At 45.7% G+C, this 23,584-nt stretch overlaps 1 protein-coding gene across 1 annotated transcript in view; it reads right to left on the bottom strand.

Moving 5' to 3' along the window:
- The window catches only part of HTRA1 (HtrA serine peptidase 1), a 57,133-nt gene that overhangs the window by 17,238 nt on the left and 16,311 nt on the right, over positions 1-23,584 (bottom strand). Inside the window, exons 2-3 of the mRNA XM_022568541.3 lie at positions 7,593-7,692; positions 6,975-7,179 (exon numbers count right to left, since the gene is read on the bottom strand). Of these exons, the coding sequence (XP_022424249.1) occupies positions 6,975-7,179; positions 7,593-7,692 (305 nt within the window). The remainder of the gene's footprint in view (positions 1-6,974; positions 7,180-7,592; positions 7,693-23,584) is intronic.

Here is a 23,584-nt window from a genome sequence, read left to right as displayed (position 1 = left end):
TATCTGTTCCTTCATTGTACCAATGACCCTATTTATTCCAGTTTACCTGTTTCCCACACTAGACCATAAGCTCCATGGCTTTTGTCCATTGCTGTTACATCCTCCGCACCTAACACAGTGTTTGGTCAAATAGATGCTCAATAAATATTTATGGACTCTGTGAATGAATAAGGAATAACTGAAAGAATGAACCGAGACCTTAAAAGTTCATTAGGATTTAAAATTGAATAATAATTTGGAAAACATCTTCAAATTCACAAAATTCCTCTCTACCGATATTACAGAGAAATGGTCAAAACTAAGGCCTCTCTCTGCTTAATCCGGCACGACCGAAGCATCGTCTTCAGCAAAGAAGCACAGTCCCCACGAGAGCGAATGAGATCAGCTTCTCTGTCCTTTCCCCGGTAGTGACCTCGTGCTTCACCTCACTTGGGTCTTAAGAGTATATTTTGGTCCAAGCACACCTTGCTCCTTTAGAACAAGGCGTTAATCATCTCACACTGGGGTTGGCAAACTTTTTCTGTGAAAGGCCAAAGAGTAACTACTTTTGGCTTCACGGGCCATGTGGGCTCCATCCCAAATACTCTACTCCGCTGCCGTCCAGCAAAAGCAGCTGTAGACTCTACTGATACATAAGCAAATGGGCATGGCTGTGTTTCAATAAAACTTTATTTACAAAAGCAGATGGAGGGCCGGATTTGGACTGCAGGCCACGGCTAGCCAACCCTGGGCCCCAACACACTGCTACTCACTCACTAAACTGACAATGCATGCCCTCCCTCCTCATTGAAGGGGACATTCCCGATGAAGCATCTACAAATTCAGTCCCGACAACCCAGCTGCTTTGTCAGAACCATAAATAAGAGTCTTGGTCAAATACCCTGAAGAGAGTCTGCCAAAGTGAAAAAAAGCATTACCATATTAAGAGAAAAACATAGCCAAAGAATTTCCTTAACAATCAACTAAGCTCTTGAAATGGGGCCAGAGAACACACAAGGGCTCCAGCTTTGATAGTCTGGGGAACTGAAATATTTTCATTCCATGAGAAGCTGCAATCAGAACAATGAGAAGCCTCGTCCCCATGAGCCTCTGGACAAAGGCTGGCCCAGAGCAAAAAACGCCGGCTTCCATGCTAGCGTCTGGATTGACATCACCTAATGCAATACTGATTTGCATCCCCCTAAAAATGGTAAAAATCAATACGGTAACAGAAGCCTCGTTACATCGACAGGGTCTGGGGCCTCTTTAACGAATGCAATGCAGGCCTCTCAGTTCAGGGAGAAAAAGAGGAGAGACCACAAAACAACCAGGACGGAGGGAGTGGGGAAAAGAATTCAAATGGAAAAACACAGAAACAAAATACGAGGGTAACTATGGTAGGGCAAGCAGCATTCCAGCTCTTGGTTACTTTACAAGCATGAGTGACAGACTCCAGAAGATGGGGAGCCGGTCCAGCACAGGCTCTGTGTTATCTGATCCACTTTTGGATGAGCTCAGGCGGCTGAGTCAGCGCCTTCTGACAATCAGGTTGTCTGAGGGGAACTGGCTGAAGGCTGGGCGCAGGGTGGGGGAGTGGAGGGGCACGAGTCACACCTGGCACCCGCCACTCCCCTCCCCCACCATCGTCCCCAGGCCGCCTGGACCCTCCTCACTCAGAGAAGTTGGGGCAGATCCACTGCAAGCAGGCCACGTTCCAGGAGACAGGCCTGGAGAGACCAGAGCCCGCTCAGCAGGAGAAGGACCCTCTGCCCACAAAGCAGCACCCGTGCCCAGGGCTGTCACTCTTCAGCCACTTCAAACAGGGCCATAGGTGGCATCTGGCCCAAAGGTGGCCAAGGGCGGATGCAGGTCTGGGAGTGAGGGAAGAAAACCACTTCACAGGCCTCGACAAGCTTGCTTCCAAATATTCCCCTGGGTGTTGGCGTTGGGGTAAAAGTGCCTACAGGAAACCTCACCACCTCACCAGGGCTCTGAGTTACCAAAGACCACAGAGCTACAGGGGCCCCAGCAAAGCAACACGCCGTCCAAACCCCAGGCAGCCGTTGGATCAGATGAGAACTGGCCTTGGAGTCTGGGGGCTGCTGCTCTGCAATCAGCCTGCTGCGCGGTCACCTCCTCACCGGAAAGGGGGCAGCGGATCACTGCAGGAGCCCCAGTGCCTCCCTGCTCCCCGAGCCCTCAGGGCAGCCGGCCTTGCCTGCTGCTGAGTGGAGGGCTCGCAGTTCATACCCAGGACACGGCTGTTGAGCCTCTACCTCCTCACAAGTGACTAAGACAGGTGTGCCCCTCACACTCTAGCAGCAGAGAGAAACCGAAATCCACAAGTAAATAAGACAATAGTGAGTTATGATGAGGGGGCGAGAAGGGACAAATGAACGATGAAATGTGACCACCTCCGGGGTTATGCATCCCCAGAGTGATGAGGGGAGGTTGGGACGTGGGGCGCTCCCCGGGGTAGGGGGTCAGGGAAGGGCCGTCTGGGGCAGAGGCAGAATTTAACCCAAGGCCTGAAGGACAAGGAAGGTCACCTATGGAGGAGCTGGATGGGGACACCCCAGGGAGGGAAGGCCAAGGCCCCAGGAGAACAGCCCTGCATGGGGGGCGGGGGGTAGCAGAGAGGGGGAGGGGCAGAGGGGGGAGTGCGGGGTAGAGTGGGGCGCCCGTCAGGCTGGGTGGCCCTCCAAGGCCCTGTAAGCAGTTATGATCTCTCTCTAAGAACAGAGAGCGTGTGAAGGGGTTTACACAGGGCAGACAGGACCCAATCTGAAAGTTGCAATCATCAAGGCGGGAGGACAGATGACCTTCTCCTGCCTGTTTTCTAATCAACACAGCGGAAAAGCAGCTGGGACAAAAGTAACTTTCCTCTCTCACCTTCTTCAGTACATCCCTGGTATTTCTGTCCTGCACTCTGGCCTAAAGAAACCAAATATTTTCCCTCTCTCTCTCTCTCCCTGAACTACTCAGCAAAAAAACTGCAGAGGCAGGGCTTCCCTGGTGGCGCGGTGGTTGAGAGTCCGCCTGTCGATGCAGGGGACACGGGTTCGTGCCCTGGTCCGGGAAGATCCCACATGCCGCAGAGCGGCTGGGCCCGTGAGCCATGGCCGCTGAGCCTGCGCATCCGGAGCCTGTGCTTCACAACGGGAGAGGCCACAACAGTGAGAGGCCCGCGTACCACCAAAAAAACAAAAAAACTGCAGAGACAAAGTGCTGCCTTTGGAGGAAAGTTTTAAATGTTCTGCAGACACAGCCAGTGTCATGTTCAACGCATTTGGAAACCGTTTTTATGTAAGGCTGAACTAGTCTGCCCTCAAAGCTGCTTTCTATTAAACTGTTTGCATGCACACTGTCCTTCCTTCCTGCAGCTGGCATTCCCTCCCCTGATGAATGCTGGTCCCAGGCATGGTCCTGAGGAAAGGGGAGCTGCAAATCCTAGGACAGAAGCACAGAAAGAGATATCCGGGCCGCCTGTGGTTGGAGGGGATGGGCCTGCAGGGGGACATTCTCCTTCTCCAGCTTGGTGGGAGCGGCAGACCAGGGAAAGACAGCTGCTCTGCCCAGTGAGCTTTCTTCCAAAGGTTCTTCCTGGCTCAAAACTCAGCAGGGAAAGTGAGCGCACATGTGTCCGCTCGGCAGTGAGAAGCAAAAATTCCTTTGGTCGCAAGCCCAGAAACGTCTCTGGCAACTTCAAGACGAGGCAAGTGTACGGAAGATGTGAGGTGGGGCTTGCAAAATGGAAGGGAAAGTAGGTAGATCAGGCTCAGAAAGGGCAGGAACTCAGGGGGCAGTGGGGTCCCGGGAGCAGAGGCTACACCAGCTTCCCCCATATTGTTTTTCTGGGGGTGGCCTCCAGCCGCTGCTCCAAGCTGAAGATCTGCTCGGTCTGATGGGTCCTGTGTCCACCTGGCCCCGGAGGGCAGGGTGCCATGACTGGTGGTCCCTTCAAGACTTTCCAGTGGGGGAGAAATGGACCCCGAAGGAGATGCTGGCCTCTGCTCCCAGAAGAAGGGGGGACGGGGTGGGTGAAAAGTGGGCAGTGATAACAGATGTCCATGGTAAGTTTCATTCATTAAAAGTGGCAAGAATCGCATGCTCAGGAAGGAGGATGGCTGTTTAAGTAATGGAGAGCCCTTCAAGTGAAATCCTGGTGCTGGGGGGAGGAAATGGGTCCAGAGTATAAGGCACCAACTTAACCACTGGGCCCGTGTATGCGGGGGGCGGTCACACCAGTTCCACTGGGTTATTAGCAAATGGCCCTGGGGAGGCTGGGCCTTGACCTCACACGGCAAGCGCCATTCGGAATGACTTCGACCCTCAAGTCCAATTTTGGTTGGTTCTGTTCTGCCTCCTCTGAGATTTCCTGCCCTGTTTCTCGCTGCTGAGGTGACACAGCGCGAGGCAAGCTCACCTCAACCCCCGGCGCTGCCGGCACATTTATCGTGTGCTCGGGCACATCTGTATTCACCCAGGTGAGAGGCTCCTTCCCAACTGAGCCTCATTACAAGCCAGTCCGCGGCCCCTCTCCTAAATAATCAATCATCAGACTAAGGGAACAAAATGGAAAGAGCTGGAAGAGATGTTTTTACTCTCTCCACTTCCAACCACAATCAGCAAAAAAAAAGTGGTTCAGTCAGTGGAAACCAGTCTCTTGTGTGGGCGTCTGCAATTTAACATCCTCTCATTTCCGATTCCATTTTGAACGGCCACGTTAGCTCGACTTTAAATTTTCAAGCTCCTTTTTCTTGGGCTAGAAACGCATCTCAAATAGCGCGCTGCTGGCAGGAAGGCTAGCCTCCCGGGGACAGTAGGAGCCAGGTCAGAAACACCTTACAAAGCTGGTCTGTCGAGATGGGAGATGGTTCACAGCCAGCCGGGACATGCCAGGGATGGCAGGAGAATATACTCGCCACCTTGGCTCAAAAGCTGAAAAGAATATCCCCCGGCCAGAGCAGCTGCATGGGCTGCACCCACGCGTGCCAAACATGAAATTAGCCCGCGGGGGCAGCTCACGCAGCGTCCAGACCAGAGCCCTGCCTGCAGACAGCCCGCAAGGTTGGCTGCTTCCCCAGGGCTCGGTGGAGCTGAGAAGTCCCGCGTGTGGCCACAGGCTATGCTATTCTGGTCACCTCCTTCCGGTGAGACTACCACATCCTGGACACCTTTCGCGCGGGGTGAACCTAAGCCGGGGTGCGCCAGCCTCCCAGTGGGCTATTTAAAGTTGAGTCAGCCCATCACCTCAAAAGGCCAGGCTGCGTCCCTCCCATAACGGTCACGGGCTTGGGCACTTGGGGAGCCTGGCCGGCTTCGGAGGCTATAACTTCACCACAGCATTAGATGTGTGGCCTCGGGCAGGTGACTTAAGCTCTCTGAACCCCTGTTTCTTCCTCTATAAAATGGGAATAATACAGCTATCGTGCAGATTAGGTGAAAGTTACAAACGAAAGCAGAGCCTGGTCCAGCTTTGGAGCTTATCAAGCAGAAGTTATTATGATTATACTGTGACCGATAAACACATTTTGAAAGATTAGTTGTTACAGAAATTCCACGGTAACCTAACAGAAATAATACGCAATTGAGACATCGCTAAAGGCCAGTTACCTGGTTACCTACACCAGGCACAGAGCCTGTTTCTGTCCCAATCAACAACACAAACATAAACAGCCCGTGCTGTACCACCTGGGTCTGACTTCACAGCTTGGATCAAGTAAAATGTACAGAGAGCCAGAGAAGAAGATCCCTCCTGGCTCGAGGTCTATGATCTTTTTTCCTGGGCCAGAAACAAGATTCCAGCCTAGCCTGATTCCTCTTTCCAGATGAAGTCTGGAAAATGACAAGAGCGTGGAGAAACCAGAAAACACCATCTCTCTAGGCACCTGCCACACAGCAAAACAAACCTCCATAACTAACGTACCAAAGAGTGGGAATTGTTGATGGTCTAAAAAAATTGGATTTAAGTTCAGGTATGAAGACTGCTAAACAAATCAACAGAACAAAAATGCCTACATGGAGAATATTTCAAAAGAAAGCAAACCTTTTCCCAAACTGAGCTCTTTGTGTCTCTGTTTAAAAAAAAAAAAAAAAAAATCTACACTCAGAAAATTGTAGTTTAGAGTACACACCCTTTTGTAGGAGAGTCATATGCACGTTAGCATGTTAAAAGCTCTGAGAAGTGCTATGAGGACGAAATCCATTAGCTTTGTTTTAATTCACGGTTTCCAAAACTTTTTTGTGTGGAGTATTGTTTTAAAACACACCTAGTAACTCTGCAAAAACCCAGTTTGGGAGACCTGGTTTGTTTTCAGAGTGGCTGTTCACATGCTAGTGATGGCTAACTTCACAACCCAGCAAGTCCTCTATATGTGAAGAGTGCACAAATGAACAGAAATCTGTAGCCACAGTTGCCTCAGGGCTAAGAATGGAAGGGAGACTCAATTTTCACTGCTTACCTACTAATTTCTTTATAAGCCTATTGCTTTCTTTTATAAAAATTGAAAACACTACTGTGAAAACTCTCACCTGAGGGCTTCCCTGGTGGCGCAGTGGTTGGGAGTCCGCCTGCCGATGCAGGGGACACGGGTTCGTGCCCCGGTCCGGGAAGATCCCACATGCCGCGGAGCGGCTGGGCCCGTGAGCCATGGCCGCTGAGCCTGCGCGTCCGGAGCCTGTGCTCCGCAACAGGAGAGGCCGCAACAGTGAGAGGCCCGCGTACCGCAAACAAACAAACAAACAAACAAAAAACCTCTCACCTGATAGCCTGCTTATTAAAGAAGCTTCCATGAGCTCCCTCCCCTCCCCCACCCCAGGTCACACTCAGCATGTCCTAAATGTTCTCCTTTGGTCCGGACTTGACTGGTTTGGTCCAGCTTCAGAATCTCATGAAATCAGGGAGTTCTGGTGCCTTTTGACCTCTCCAGATTTAGCCAAATGTCTGTCAAGGCACCTGAGAACTTGGTCCTGCAGGTGGGGAACACACTTACCTCGTGGTCAATTTTAATAAGTGCAATGTCGGCCTTCTCATCCACATCTTTGATTTTGGCCTCATACGTGGCACCATTCTTCAGCTCAACTTTGACTCGGTGCTTGTTGGTCACCACATGGGCGTTTGTCACAATCAGTCCATCTTCGGACACGATAAACCCAGACCCACTGGCCACAGGCACCTCCCTCTTAGAAAAAGGAAGCCTAGAACCAAAAAAAGTACCTGGTTAAGGCTGAAACATCTTCAGATCAGCTCTGAGACACACTGATGAACCGATTCTGTAACAGCAGCACGCATCTAGCAATTGTTACTTGACACACTGGCTTTATTTAACTTTAAAAAATGGAACGTTAGACTGACTTCTATACGCATCCAAACATTCCATTTAGAAAATATTCTTAGGGAATCTCTTCAGAACCAGAGGTTCTTAAAATATCTAGAAGGGGCAAGAATGTAGATTTAAGTAGTCAAACAGGAAAACATCCCAAGGGAGAAATGCTTATCTTCCTGTAGGACTATATTCAGTGACACTCTAAATAGATCTGATGTTTTGCTAATGGCAGCGGTTCCGGTGGGAGCTTCAGAGGCCGCGGAACAAAAGGAAGGCTCTCTTTACTTGCGAAACAGTTCGATGTGAACCACAGCAGGAGCAATCTTCTCCACCACATCGGCAATAAAGTTGTATTTATGGCGCAAACTGTTGGGATCTTCCTGCCCTGAGAACAGAAACAAAGACGAGACACTTATAGGTGCTGTGCTCTGTGCTGTGGCCACCTGGAGAAAGATATAGGTTAGAAGAGCCAGAAAACCTGAAAGGAGGGTGAGGACAAGCGCCCTTTGCAACTGGGCTCAGTTGCAAAGATCTTTCTGGTTCTTGAGGAAATACCCACTCAGGTAAGACAGCAAAACCCACCAAAGATGACCTCTTGGCTTGGCTTCCTTGCTCTCAATAGTTTCACCTCGAGAATGTTGAACCAGAGGCTCCAGCAGATACCCGGGCCTCCTACATTATTCCAAAGAGTTGGTCGCCCGAGGGCCACCTTGACATGGCCGTCCACCAGTGTCCCTTCCCCAACTGCCGCAGCACCACACCGCCGCTGTCGAGGGGAGGGCTGAGGCTGTTTTTGACAAGATGCTCATCAAATGTTATAGATTTAAAAGGCTACTAGGAAAAAGCATTAAGGCAAAGGCACAGATGGTGTCTTTCCCGCTGTCTGTCCCCAGAGCAGCTTCCCACCACATCTTAAGCACTCACTCCATTTCCCCGACCCCAGGACATCCCAGACCAAAAGACACAAGAGATGCCTTGATTCGTTGGGGAAAAAAAAAAGAGAAAATCGAATGACCATAATTCTCTCTATAAACATATGCACTGTAATTAGGGAACCCCCCGTATGGTGGGCATTTGCAAAGCTCCTTTCAGACAAAGCTATCAATCACAAATCTGATGTAGGTCTCCCAGCAAGGCAAAAAGTTAGTTACCACCAGCCTGATGTGCACACCCATGGCATCTGATTCAGAAATGAGCTCCTGGAGGCTCAGGGGCTGGGAGCCCCCATTCTGCAGGCACACGGGTGGCAGAGGCAGCCTGAGCCTCTTGCTCTGACCCCAAACCCGTGCCACCTGCTGATACCCCTGAACAAGTCTCTCTGCAGAGAGACAGCAGAGGGGCTCCAGGCCAGTCTGTAGCCAAGAACCCCCGCACCCCTTCCTTTCCCTCCTCTCCGCCTTGGCCCGTGGGTCGAGCACAGGGCTGCACCCAGCAGCTCTGTCAGCCCCGCTGCCACCTGGCCCCATGCAGGAATTCACAGGGGGCTTCCAGAAACCTTCATAGAAATTTGACGGAGAAATCTTATGCCTCTTGCATCTAAAAATTTTAAATCGGGGCTGATATTTTCTGTCTTTTTAAACTATATTTTGGTAGTAATTCATTTTTAGCATATTTTACAAAAGTACTGATCCATGATGAGTAGGAAATAAAAGGGAAAGAACCCTGACCCTTCACCACAGCTGGTCTCCCTCCCTCACCGTTCACACAGGGGGGTTCGCAAGGACGCTGAGGTTTAAAAGGAAACCACAGGCCTGCAAAACTGCCCCTTGCTAACCAAAGGGCCTGTGCCCCCAACACACACACCCACGCCCACACCTACACTTACACACTCATGAATATATGCTCACACACACACATACACTCACACACTCATGATCGTACACACATATACATATACTCACATGTACACACACATAAACACATCCACACACATACGCACATACGCATGCACACACACTTACATACAGACTCTGACTCTCACCAAAACACTTTTGTATACACACACGCTCTTACACTCACACACATACATACATTCACACAGCTACACTTGTATACACAGATACATACACTCCTACACACAAACACACCCCTCTGTGCCAGGGGTACAGCCGTTCTCCAGGTGCCAGGCTGTGAAAGCTGTGACATTCTCAAGTCTTCTGTGGCTCTCAGAGCTGCATGTCCACAGGCATCCCCAGTGGCACCACAGCATCTGTACAGATTGAGCTGTGTGTCCCCACCAGGGACCTCAGCTCTCCAGCTCAATACCCCTGGGCACAGGGACATCTCGGGTACCAGCCTGCCTCTCCCAAGCTTTCCTTCTTGGAAGTGAAAGACCATCGATGAACAAAGGGCCCCTCTCTGTCACGGCTACTGGGCTCTGAGCTGCTTTATTTCAGGGCTGGAATCTGCTCTCTTTTTGCATAGCTTGATTTTTGTAAGGTGCAGAAGAAGATCTGCAACTACTAAGCAAGATTAACTAATTCAACAAATTTACGGTAGCATAATATTTATTATTTTTGCTTTCAGAACCCTTTCATATGGTACCATCGGAAAAGCCTTCCTGGGGCTTCTCTGGTGGTGCAGCGGTTAAGAATCCACCTGCCAGTGCAGGGGACATGGGTTCGAGCCCTGGTCCGGGAAGATCCCACATGCCGCGGAGCAACTAAGCCCATGTGCCACAACTACTGAACCTGTGCTCTAGAGCCTGCGAGCCACAACTACTGAGCCCGCATGCCACAACTACTGAAGCCCGCGTGCCTACAGCCCGTGCTCCACAACAAGAGAAGCCACCGCAATGAGAAGCCTGCACACCACAATGAAGAGTAGCCCAGCTCGCCGCAACTAGAGAAAGCCCGTGCACAACAACGAAGACCCACTGCAGCCAAAAATAAATAAATAAAATAAATAAACTTAAGAAAAGCCTTCCTGGGACTTCCCTGGTGGCGCAGTGGTTAAGAATCTGCCGCCAATGCAGGGTACACGGGTTCGATCACTGGTCCAGGAAGATCCCACATGCCGCGGAGCAACTAAGCCCGCCACAACTACTGAGCCTGTGTGCCTACAGCCTGCGCTCCACAACAACAGGAGCCACCACAATGAGAAGCCTGCACACCACAGCAAAGAGCAGCCCCCGCTCGCCACAACTAGAGAAAGCCCGCATGCAGCGACAAAGACCCAACACAGCCAAAAATAAGTAAATAAATGTATTTAAAAAAAAAAAAAAAAAGAAAAGCCTTCCTTATGGTACCCTTCCTATGGAAGAGCAAAATCAGATATTGTTCCCATGTTATATTTAGAGAAACTGAGGGTCAGAGACTATAAATGACTTCTCTAGAGACACTAAATTTTCTTCCCGGAGTGTATAAATAACAGAAAAGTCTGAGCAAACCTACAACGTTTCCACATCACACACCTGCTGCCCTTCCAGGACCCCAGGTAGCTGTGGTTATTTAACTGGCGCGTCTCCCTGCATTCTCCAACAGGAGATACAAACAAGGGGATAGGAACATTCCTTCCCAACACAGAACCCGTGAGCATCACCCAGAGACAACTGTAAACAAATGCATCTGGGCTTCCTCGGACTAGCTCCCTGGGAAAGGCCAAAAGGAGGCTTAACTCCAACAAGGCCAGCAACCCCCAGGGAAGTGTGGAGATTCTGAGACCCTCAAAAGAAGGACGATTACTAGTCTTGCCACTAAAAATCATTCACTCGCTTCCTCTTTCTACTTCCCACATAAGCCCAGGAGAATCTGCCCACATCAGGGATGAAAGTGAGAATGGGTTTTTCCAGCTAAAACAAGAAGCAGTTGCTTCCTCACACACACTAGAGAAAGTGGCTCCAGGGTCTGTCCACCTGGGACGGCAACGTGGGAGAGCAGGAAGGATGCTGGCCTGGACACTAGAAGGCCCAGGTTCCATCTGCAGTCTACTGGGTGGTCTCCATTTCCCCGTCTGTAAAATGGGGCCAACTACCTCTAGAAAGAGCTGTGAAGTCTATTCCAGCTCCAACATTCTATGATCTAATCCGTGTCTCTCCCCCTCACTCCAACATGCTACAGCAAGATAAGGAGACTGTGGAATCTGAGACTGGGCACAGGACTCCCCTAATTCTGCAGATGTGTAAACAGAAAGGAGGAGCAGTGGGTGCACAGACCATACTGAAAAGCCACAGTGACAAGCCTTAATTGTGCAGCTGAGATGAAAAAGCAATGGGTGGATTGCCCTGGTGGCACAGTGGTTGAGAGTCCGCCTGCCGATGCAGGGGACACGGGTTCGTGCCCCAGTCCGGGAAGATCCCACATGCCGCGGAGCTGCTGGGCCCGTGAGCCATGGCCGCTGAGCCTGCACGTCCGGAGCCTGTGCTATGCAACGGGAGAGGCCACAACAGTGAGGCCCGCATACCGAAAAAAAAAAAAAAAAGCAACGGGTGACCTCTATTATCATTGGTGGATCTGTGTTAATGGGAGAAATAAATAGAGCAGAAACAACTGAACTGAAGGAACTATCAACTAATAGTCCAAAGATGGGCAAAACGTCAAACCAAAGAAGTGTTTGTCTTCTCCAAATGCAATTTCAGAATGAGGAATAAGAGTGTTGCTAAGAGCAGCTTGGCTCAAGGCTAGGGTCCTGCTCCATGTAAAAGGTTGTCCATCGAGCTAAAGGAAGCTGCTGCTGCCTCGTGGTCTTTAGAAACCCTGGCTGGCCCCATCCGCTGTGATTTCAACTGCGGGTCAACTATCTTCCTTCCAGAGGGGTCAACTCGGGTGGAGAATTCCAGAGATGGACCTGGGCTGGCTCTGCCACAACCCACTCTCCGAGTGATGCGGACAGATGGAGGGCTGGGGCATCCAGGCCACTCAGTATGGGGAGGATAGGTAAGAGCACAGGCTCTGGTCTCAGAAGGATCAGAGTGTGACACTTGGTATGGGACTTATTGGCTATGTGATCTTAGTATGTCACCTTACTCCTCCAAGTCTTCTCCCCTTGTCCATAAAATGTGATGATAATAATATCTACCTCCATGTGTTTTCTTTTTTTGTTTTTTGTTGTTGTTGTTGTTGTTGTTGTTTTGCGGTATGCAGGCCTCTCACTGCTATGGCCTCTCCCGTTGCGGAGCACAGGCTCCGGACGCGCAGGCTCAGCGGCCATGGCTCACGGGCCCAGCCGCTCCGCGGCATGTGGGATCTTCCCGGGCCGGGGCACGAACCCGCGTCCCCTGCATCAGCAGACGGACTCACAACCACTGTGCCACCAGGGAAGCCCTACCTCCATGTGTTTTTGATGCTGATTTTATGAGCTCCTGTATATGATGAAGTGCTTGGCCAAGTTATGGCATAGTTTAAAAATAATAAAACAAAAGAACTGGTGGAGGTGCTGCTCAGTAGGCAGCTCTGGACAGGTGTGAGCACCACTTACCTCAGTGGCACAGCAGAGAAGTAAAAGGAGAGGTGAAAGTGTCTAGAGAACCACTCTCCTCACCTTGGCAAATTTGTGTACGTCTCAGAGGCTCCTCCTAACAGGGCCATCGTGGCCACAAGTGCAGAGGCAGGGGTCAAGGGGAAGGTGTGCGGTAAGCCGGTTTTTCTGGCTTTGACATGTACTCTGTTCCCCAGCTTACAAGGGCAACCTGCAGCCACTGGGAGACGGGGACTGTGTCAGCAGGGTAGTCTAGCCTGAACTGAAGCCCAGCTGCACTCCCTCAAATTCCCATGGAGTAACCAACCTCACCAGAAGAAGACAAATATAACTCCCTCTATGAAGTGAGGGCCGTGTTTAATTATGCCAGAACTGAGGTGGCAGAAGGTAATGAGGATGGGAAGTCTCAAGCCGGGTGGAGACCTGGCCCTTCTAGCTACTCCATTATCATACAGAAAGCTGGAATTGGCTGGCATTCGGTAACAGCCTGCCATTTACAGAAAGCTGGTAATTCAGAAACATGAAAGTAAGGTATTTCCTACATTCCCGATGAATGAAAAAAAGAGAAAAGACAAAAATGGCAAACAGGGAGTCAAAGAGGGAGCATCAATACAGATCCTACAGACAATAAAAGCATGATAGGGAAGTATCATGAACAAATTTATGCACATAAATTCTACAGCTTAGAAAAAATGGACAGATTTCTTTTAAGACATAATGTATCAAAACTCACTGAAGAAGATATTGATAACCCAAATAATCCTACAGCTATTAAAGAAGTTGTATTTGTAGTTAACAACCTTCCCAGAAAGAAAATGTCTGGCCCATACAGCTTCACTGGCGAATTCTACCAAACACTTAAGAAAGAAACAATACTAACACTTCACAAACTTTCTTCAAAAAAGAAGGTAGGGCTTCCCTGGTGGCGCAGTGGTTGAGAGTCCACCTGCCAATGCAGGGGATACGGGTTCGTGCCCCAGTCCGGGAAGATCCCACATGCCGCGGAGCGGCTGGGACCGTGAGCCGTGGCCGCTGAGCCTGCGCGTCCGGAGCCTGTGCTCCGCCACGGGAGAGGCCACAACAGTGAGAGGCCTGTGTACCGCAAAAAAAAAAAGAAGGTAAACACTGCGCAACTTATTTTATGAACTCAGCATTACCTTAATATAAAAGCCAGACAAAGATATTATAAGAAAATTATAGACTGGAATTCACTGGTGGTCCAGTGGTTAAGACTCCATGCTTCCAATGCAGGGAACGCAGGTTCAACCCCTGCTCGGGGAACTAAGATCCCACATGCCATGTGGCCAAAAGAATTGTCTTTTCTAATTAAAAAAAAAGAGGATTTGGTTCAAGATGGCAGAGTAGAAGGGCGTGTGTCCACTCCCTCTTGCCAGAGCACTGGAATCACCACTAACTGCTGAACAATCATCGACAGGAAGACACTGGAACTCACCAAAAAAAGACACCCCACATCCAAAGACAAAGGAGAAGCCACAATGAGACGGTAGGAGGGGCGCAATCACAATAAAATCAAATCCCATAACCGCTGGGTGGGCGACTCACAAACTGGAGGACAACTATACCACAGAAGTCCACCCACTGGAGTGAAGGTTCTGAGCCCCACGTCAGGCTTCCCAACCTGGGGGTCCGGCAACAGGAGGAGGAATTCCCAGAGAATCAGACTTTGAAGGCTAGTGGGAGTTGATTACAGGACTTCAACAGGACTGGGGGAAACAGAGACTCCACTCATGGAGGGCACACACAAAGTAGTGTGCGCATCGGGACCCAGGGGAAGGAGCAGTGACCCCATAGGAGACTGAACCACACCTACCTGCTAGTGTTGGAGGGCCTCCTGCAGAGGCGGGGGGTGGCTGTGGCTCACCGTGAGGACAAGGACACTGGCAGCAGAAGTTCTGGGAAGTACTCCTTGGCACAAGCCCTCCTGGAGTCCACCATCAGCTCCACCAAAGACCAGGGAGGCTCCAGTGCTGGGTCGCCTCAGGCCAAACAACCAACAGGGAGGGAACCCAGCCCGACCCATCAGCAGACAAGCAAATTAAAGTTTTACTGAGCTCTGCCCACCAGAGCAACAGCCAGCTCTACCCACCACCAGTCCCTCCCATCAGAAAACCTGCACAAGCCTCTTAGATAGCCTCATCCACCAGAGGGCAGACAGCAGAAGCAAGAAGAACTACAACCCTGCAGCCTGTGGAACAAAAACCACATTCACAGAAAGACAAACAAGATGAAAAGGCAGAGGACTATGTACCAGATGAAGGAACAAGATAAAACCCCAGAAAAACAACTAAATGAACTGGAGATAGGCAACCTTCCAGAAAAAAAATTCAGAATGATAGTGAAGATGATCCAGGACCTCGGAAAAAGAATGAAGGCAAAGATTGAGAAGATGTAAGAAATGTTTAACAAAGACCTAGGAGATTTAAAGAACAAACAAGCAGAGATGAACAATACAATAGCTGAAATGAAAAATACACTAGAAGGAATCAATAGCAGAATAACCGAGGCAGAAGAACGGATAAGTGACCTGGAAGACAGAATGGTGGAATTCGCTGCTGCAGAACAGAATAAAGAAAAAAGAATGAAAAGAAATGAAGACAGCCTAAGAGACCTCTGGGACAACATTAAATGCAACAACATTCGCATTATAGGGGTCCCAGAAGGAGAAGAGAGAGAGAAAGGACCCAAGAAAATATTTGAAGAGATTATAGGCGAAAACTTCCCTAACATGGGAAAGGAACTAGCCACCCAAGTCCAGGAAGCGCAGAGAGTCCCATACAAGATAAACCCAAGGAGAAACATGCCAAGACACATAGTAATCAAATTGGCAAAACTTAAAGACAAAGAAAAATTATTGAAAGCGGCAAGGGAAAAACAACAAATAACATACAAGGGAACTCCCATAAGGTTAACAGCTGATTTCTCAGCAGAAACTCTACAAGCCAGAAGGGAGTGGCATGACATGTTTAAAGTGATGAAAGGGAAGAACCTACAACCAAGATTACTCCACCCAGCAAGGATCTCATTCAGATTCGATGGAGAAATCAAAAGCTTTACAGACAAACAAAAGCTAAGAGAATCAGCACCACCAAACCAGCTCTACAGCAAATGCTAAAGGAACTTCTCTAAGTGGGAAACACAAGAGAAGTAAAGGACCTACAAAAACAAACCCAAAACAATTAAGAAAATGGTAATAGGAACGAACATACATATCAATAATTACCTTAAAAGTGAATGGATTAAATGCTCCAACCAAAAGACACAGGCTCGCTGAATGGATACAGAAACAAGACCCATATATATGCTGTCTACAAGAGACCCACTTCAGACCTAGGGACACATACAGACTGAAAGTGAGGGGATGGAAAAAGATATTCCATGCAAATGTAAATCAAAAGAAAGCTGGAGTAGCAATACTCATATCAGATAAAATAGACTTTAAAATAAAGAATGTTACAAGAGACAAGGAAGGACACTACATAATGATCAAGGGATCAATCCAAGAAGAAGATATGACAATTATAAATATATATGCACCCAACATAGGAGCACCTCAATACATAAGGCAACAGCTAACAGCTATAAAAGAGGAAATCGACAGTTAACACAATAATAGTGGGGGACTTTAACACCTCACTTACACGAATGGACAGATCATCCAAACAGAAAATTAATAAGGAACCACAAGCTTTAAATGACACAACAGAGCAGATAGATTTCATTGATATTTATAGGACATTCCATCCGAAAACAGCAGATTACACTTTCTTCTTAAACGTGCATGGAACATTCTCCAGGATAGATCACATCTTGGGTCACAAATCAAGCCTCAGTAAATTTAAGAAAATTGAAATCATATCAACCATGTTTTCTGACCACAACACTATGAGATTAGAAATCAATTACAGGGAAAAAACGTAAAAAACACAAACACATGGAAGCTAAACAATACGTTACTAAATAACCAAGAGATCACTGAGGAAATCAAAGAGGAAATCAAAAACTACCTAGAGACAAATGACAATGAAAACACGATGATCCAAAACCTATGGGATGCAGCAAAAGCAGTTATAAGAGGGAACTTTATAGCAATACAATCCTACCTCAAGAAACAACAAACATCTCAAATAAACAATCTAACCTTACACCTAAAGGAGCTAGAGAAAGAAGAACAAACAAAACCCAAAGTTAGTAGAAGGAAAGAAATCATAAAGATCAGAGCAGAAATAAATGAAATAGAAACAAAGAAAACAATAGCAAAGATCAATAAAAGTAAAAGATGGTTCTTTGAGAAGATAAACAAAACTGATAAACCATTAGCCAGACTCATCAAGAAAAAGAGGGAGAGGACTCAAATCAATAACTTTAGAAATGAAAAGAGAAAAGTTACAACACACACCTGAGAAATACATAGCATCCTAAGAGACTACTACAGGCAACTCTATGCTGATAAAATGGAAACCTGGAAGAAATGGCCAAATTCTTAGAAAAGTATAACCTTCCAAGACTGAACCAGGAAGAAATAGAAAATATGAACAGACCAATCACAAGTAATGAAATTGAAACTGTGATTTAAAATCCTCCAACAAACTGAAGTCCAGCACCAGATGGCTTCACAGGTGAATTCTATCAAACATTTAGAGAATAGCTAACACCCATCCTTCTCACACTCTTCCAAAAAATTGCAGAAGGAGGAACACTCCCTAACTCATTCTATGAGGCCACCATCACCCTGATACCAAAACCAGACAGAGAAAATTAAAAAAAACGAAAATTAAAGACCAATGTCACTGATGAATATAGATGCAAAAATCCTCAACAAAATACTAGCAAACAGAATCCAACAACACATTAAAAGGATCATACACCATGATTAAGTGGGATTTATCCCAGGGATGCAAGGATTCTTCAATATATGCAAATCAATCAATGTGATACACCATATTAACAAATTGAAGAAGAAAAACCATATGACCGTCTCAATAGATGCAGAAAAAGCTTTTGACAAAATTCAACACTAATTTATGATAAAAACTCTCCAGAAAGTGGGCATAGAGGGAACCTACCTCAACATAATAAAGGCCATATATGACAAATCCACAGCAAACATCATTCTCAATGGTGAAAAACTGAAAGCATTTCCTCTAAGATCAGGAACAAGACAAGGATGCCCACCCTCACCACTATTATTCAACATAGTTTTGGAAGTCCTAGCCACGGCAATCAGAGAAGAAAAAGAAGTAAAAGGAATACAAATTGGAAAAGAAGAAGTAAAAGTGTCACTGTTTGCAGATGACATGATACTATACATAGAGAATCCTAAAGATGCCACCAGAAAGCTACTAGAGCTAATCAATGAATTTGGGAAAGTTGCAGGATACAAAATTAATGCACAGAAATCTCTTACATTCTTATACACTAATGATGAAAAATCTGAAAGAGAAATTAAGGAAACACTCCCATTTACCACTGCAACAAAAAGAAGAAAATACCTAGGAATAAACCTACCTAGGGAGACAAAAGACCTGTATCCAGAAAACTATAAGACACTGATGAAAGAAATTAAAGATGATACAAACAGATGGAGAGGTACACCATGTTCTTGATTCGGAAGAATCAATATTGTGAAAATGACTATACTACCCAAAGTAATCTACAGATTCAATGCAATCCGTGTCAAATTACCAATGGCATTTTTTACAGAACTAGAACAAAAAATCTTAAAATTTGTATGGAGACAAAAAAGTCCCTGAATAGCCAAAGCAGTCTTGAGGGAAAAAAACAGAGCTGGAGGAATCAGACTCCCTGGCTTCAGACTATACTACAAAGCTACAGTAATCACGACAGTATGGTACTGGCACAAAAACAGAAATATGGATCAATGGAACAGGATAGAAAGCCCAGAGATAAACCCACGCACCTATTGTCAACTAATCTATGACAAAGGAGGCAAGGATATACAATGCAGAAAAGACAGTCTCTTCAATAAGTGGTGCTGGGAAAACTGGACAGCTACATGTAAAAGAATGAAATTAGAACACTCCCTAGCACCATACACAAAAATAAACTCAAAATGGATTAGAGACCTAAATGTAAGACCAGACACTATAAAACTCTTAGAGGAAAACATAGGAAGAACACTCTTTGACATAAATCACAGCAAGATATTTTTTGACCCACCTCTTAGAGTAATGGAAATAAAAACAAAAATAAACAAATGGGACCTAATGAAACTTAAAAGCTTTTGCACAGCAAAGGAAACTACAAACAGGACGAAAAGACAACCCTCAGAATGGGAGAAAGTAATTGCAAACGAATCAATCAACAAAGGATTAATCTCCAAAATATATAAACAGCTCATGTAGCTCAATATTAAAAAAAGAAACAACCCAATCCAAAAATGGGCAGAAGATCTAAATAGACATTTCTCCAAAGAAGACATACAGATGGCCAAGAGGCACATGAAAAACTGCTCAACATCACTAATTATTAGAGAAATGCAAATCAAAAGTACAATGAGGTATCACCTCACACCAGTCAGAATGGGCATCATCAGAAAATCTACAAACAACAAATGCTGAAGAGGGTGTGGAGAAAAGGGAACCCTCTTGCACTGTTGGTGGGAATGTAAATTGATACAGTCACTATGGAGAACAATATGGAGGTTCCTTAAAAAACTAAAAATAGAATTACCATATGATCCAGCAATCCCACTACTGGGCATATACCCAGAGAAAATCATAATTCAAAAAGACACATGCACCCCAAAGTTCATTGCAGCACTATTTGCAATAGCCAGGTCATGGAAGCAACCTAACTGCCCATCGACAGGCGAATGGATAAAGAAGTTGTGGTACATATATACAATGGAATATTACTCAGCCATAAAAAGGAATGAAATTGGGTCATTTGTAGAGACGTGGATGGATCTAGAGACTGTCATACAGAGTGAAGTAAGTCAGAAAGAGAAAAACAAATATCATATATTAATGCATATATGTGGGAGCTAGAAAAATGGTACAGATGAACTGGTTTGCAGGGCAGAAATAGAGACACAGATGTAGAGAATAAACATATGGACGCCAAGGGGGGAAAGTGGTGGGGGGGAGGGGGTGGTGGTGGGATGAATTGGGAGATTGGGGTTGACATGTATACACTGATGTGTATAAAACTGATGACTAATAAGAACCTGCAGTATAAAAAATAAATAAAAGAAAATTCAAATAAATAAATAAAAGAAAATTATAGACTAATATCCAGCATGAACACAGACTAAATGTGCTTAAATTTTTTAACAAATAGAATTCAGCAATATAAGAAAAAGGATACTATATCATGACCAGGTGGGGTTTATCCCAGGAAAGGATAAATAAGGTTGGTGTAACATCTGAAAACTAAATAGCGTAATTCACCAAATTAGCATACTAAAAAGAAAACCCAAGCGATCATCTCAATAGACGCAAAAAAAGATCTGACAAATTTGAACGTCCATTCATTATAAAAAAAATACTCAGCACACTAGAAATAGAAGAGAATTTCCTCAGTTTGATAAAAGGAATCAACAAAAAACCTAAAACTAACATCATACTTAACGGTGAAAGATTACATGCTTTCCCTCTAAAAATGAGAACAAGGCAAGGACATCTATTCTTACCACTTCTATTCAATATTTTATTGAAGTCCTAGACAGAATAATTAATTAGAAAAAGAAATTTAAAGGCATAAAGATTGGAAAGGAGACATAAAGCTGTCTTTATTTGCAGATGACATAAGGGTCCACATAGACAAAGAATCTATAAATATATTACGTAGAATAAGTGAGTTTATCAACATCACATGATAACAGGTCAATATGCACAATCAATTGTATTTCTATGTATTAGCAGTAAACAATTGGAAACTGAAATTTTTAAAAATACCAATTATAACACACCATCAAAAATACTTAGGAAAATGTTGAATAAAATATGTGCAAGACCTGTTCACTGGAAGCTACAAAACTGCTGAAATAAATTAAAGAAAAGCTAAATAAATGGAGAGAGACATCATACATGTGGGTCAGAAGACTCCCTATTATTAAGCTATCAATTTTCCCAAAATTGATCTATAGATTCAACATACTCCCAGTGAAAACCCCAGCAGGAGTTTTTGTAGAAATTGATAAGCTATTTCTAAAATTTATGTGGAAAGCAAAGAACCTAGGATATCAAAATAATTCTCAAAAAGAGAAAATTGAATGACATACTATGTGATTTTAAACAGAAAAATTGTGAATAACTAGGATTAGTAGAATGATGTCACAACATTTTACAAAGACAGATCTTTCCACTTCCCTAATAAATATTTATCATTAATAATTTTAAACACAGCAAACGACCCATTAAGAGTAGCCATTTACTATAATTTTATGAGTTTTACAATTGCCAGATTCCCATCCAAAGATAATAATGATTCATCTTTCCCCTTTATAAACTACTAGTCATGCGCAAAACTCCACAAATGCTGCTTCCTTGGAACCATCATCTCTGGAGTTTTACAGATGATACTTCTTAACTACTTTCAACAACTTACTTACATGAAGAAAGAGAGACACAGTGTTGAAAAGTTTCAGTGATTATTATCAGAATCAGAATTAACAGACACTTCCATTATTAAGTGTTTACTGAAAAAAAGCCAGACAGTAAGTTAAGTACTGGACATACATGATCACACTGAAGAAAATTTGTTGCAGTGAAAATGAAAATCACAAGGGGACTATGAATCAAAGGACAGACTTTTATCTGTGTTTCTCTCAAAAGATTTAGCACACAATTGCACATGTGCTTTAAATACATCAAAATGTGTGTTTCATTCATCTTTAAGGCAAAAGTGTCAGGTAAAGATGAGAGGTGAAGCAAGAAGAAAGAAGTCTTGCCGGTCCTAATGCATTTGTTCTCACTCTGCCCTGAACCACCCCTGAGTGCCATAGCAAACTCACAGGATATTTCATGTCTTCTGGGGAAACACAGCGATACTTGATATCTGTTGGACACCTCGAGAACGAGCTCTAGGCCATTCACGGTTTCAAAATCAGATTGCACTACATTCTTTTGATGATTCCATATTTTGTGAATTTGGATTTCTGGTGGTCTCTGTGATTAAAAGAAAGTACCGTACAGGCTTCCCTGGTGGCGCAGTGGTTGGGAGTCCGCCTGCCGATGCGGGGGACACGGGTTCGTGCCCCGGTCCGGGAGGATCCCACATGCCGCGGAGCGGCTGGGCCGGTGAGCCATGGCCGCTGAGCCTGCGCGTCCGGAGCCTGTGCTCCGCAACGGGAGAGGCCACAACAGTGAGGCCCGCGTACCGAAAAAAAAAAAAAAAAAAACAAAACAAAGAAAGTACCGTACAAAAATCAATGTTGAACTGGAAATGGGTTGGCAGTGTCCAATCTGATTCCAAGATTTGAGAGGCTGTGTGGCTCCCAACAGGTGTGCAAAGATCATTTGTATTAATTTTGTAAGTAATTGTGGTTATTGAATAATGAAATTAAAATATCATTTTTCTTTTTTTTTTTTTTGTCAAATGACTAATAGGTTACAAGGACACAAAAACTTATTAAGGTGTTGGGACCTAATTATAATACTTGATAAATGGAACTGTCAGATCCTTCTTTTGGCCTAGGGGGTGCCATGAAAAATTACTGAGACATCAAGGGTGCCCACAAACCATGAAGCTTTGGGAACCTTGGCCAGGTCTCCTGGGCTCTCTCCAGTGGATAATCCTGAATCCCAGCACAGCTACAATAATCCAAAGCATAAGTGGATTTAGAGTGAAGGTAAACAAGGCTTTGCCCTAGAACTGGCCCGCATTTGCCCTGCGAGGGCTCTAGCAAAGCATTCAGCTTTCCAAAGCAAACGCTTTTGGAAAATCTGTAGAAATGAAATATTTAAACTGCAGTTGGTTGAAACCATTGCCTCCTTCCCTCTGTCACACATCTCCTGTCCTGTCGGAGTGCTGTGGGCATTTGGGGATGTGGCTAAGAGGAAAGTAAAACTAGAGGGATCATTTTGCTTTGCGTTTAATTTATGTGCTTTGAAGTCACTTCTGGTTCTAGTTATCTATCCTGGGACAGAAATGGTTTCCAGGGGCACTGCTAATGCCACCCTGCCAGCGCCCCTACTGCAGGCCACAGGTTGTATAGAGTATGGTGATCTGGCCTGGAAGTATGTGGGTAGTGGAGAAATATGCCAGAGGAAAGACTAAACTAACAATAATAGTAGTAATAATAATAATGACAATAAGAAGAAGAAATAATTCTATTCTCTTCAGAGGAAACATTACAAAATATGTCAAATGAAAAGGCGATCAAAGAATCTACAGCCAAAAAATACGGGGGGGGGCGGCGGGGAGGAGTATTTTAAAGGTGAAAGTGGATCCGGTAGTTACAACATCATGACAGTTTTCTGGGTTTTGTGCAGTTTGTAGAATTTGTCCACTTTAAAAAATTTTAATTTGTGGCAGTTTGTTTTCTGCCTAAATAAGGAATCATTTCCATGCCTACTGCTGTATTCATAATTGTGAATTCTTTTTCTTAAGAGGGTGCCCCTTTCAGATCCCATAAAACTGGACCTGCCAGGGGTAGGTGGGAGTACCAAATCTTGCCCAGGGACCGGGCCTGGGTGCCACCCTCGTGGCTCCCTGACCCCCTAGAGCACGTGGCTGGCTCACAGTGTTAAGAGGGGGATGCCTGAGCCAGGCCAGCAGGACACCTGAGCTACACCTACAGGACACACTGCCTCTGCCGGCCAGGACTCTCAGTGCCCGACAAGTCACCATGGCCAGTGTGCCATGGATACACTTTATTT

Source organism: Delphinapterus leucas, chromosome 16 (assembly GCF_059928025.1).
Source record: "Delphinapterus leucas isolate spDelLeu-1000000601 "Yukka" chromosome 16, BTC_Dleu_Yukka2, whole genome shotgun sequence".
Lineage (NCBI taxonomy): Eukaryota > Metazoa > Chordata > Mammalia > Artiodactyla > Monodontidae > Delphinapterus > Delphinapterus leucas.
This window is presented reverse-complemented; position numbering and strand designations above follow the sequence as displayed.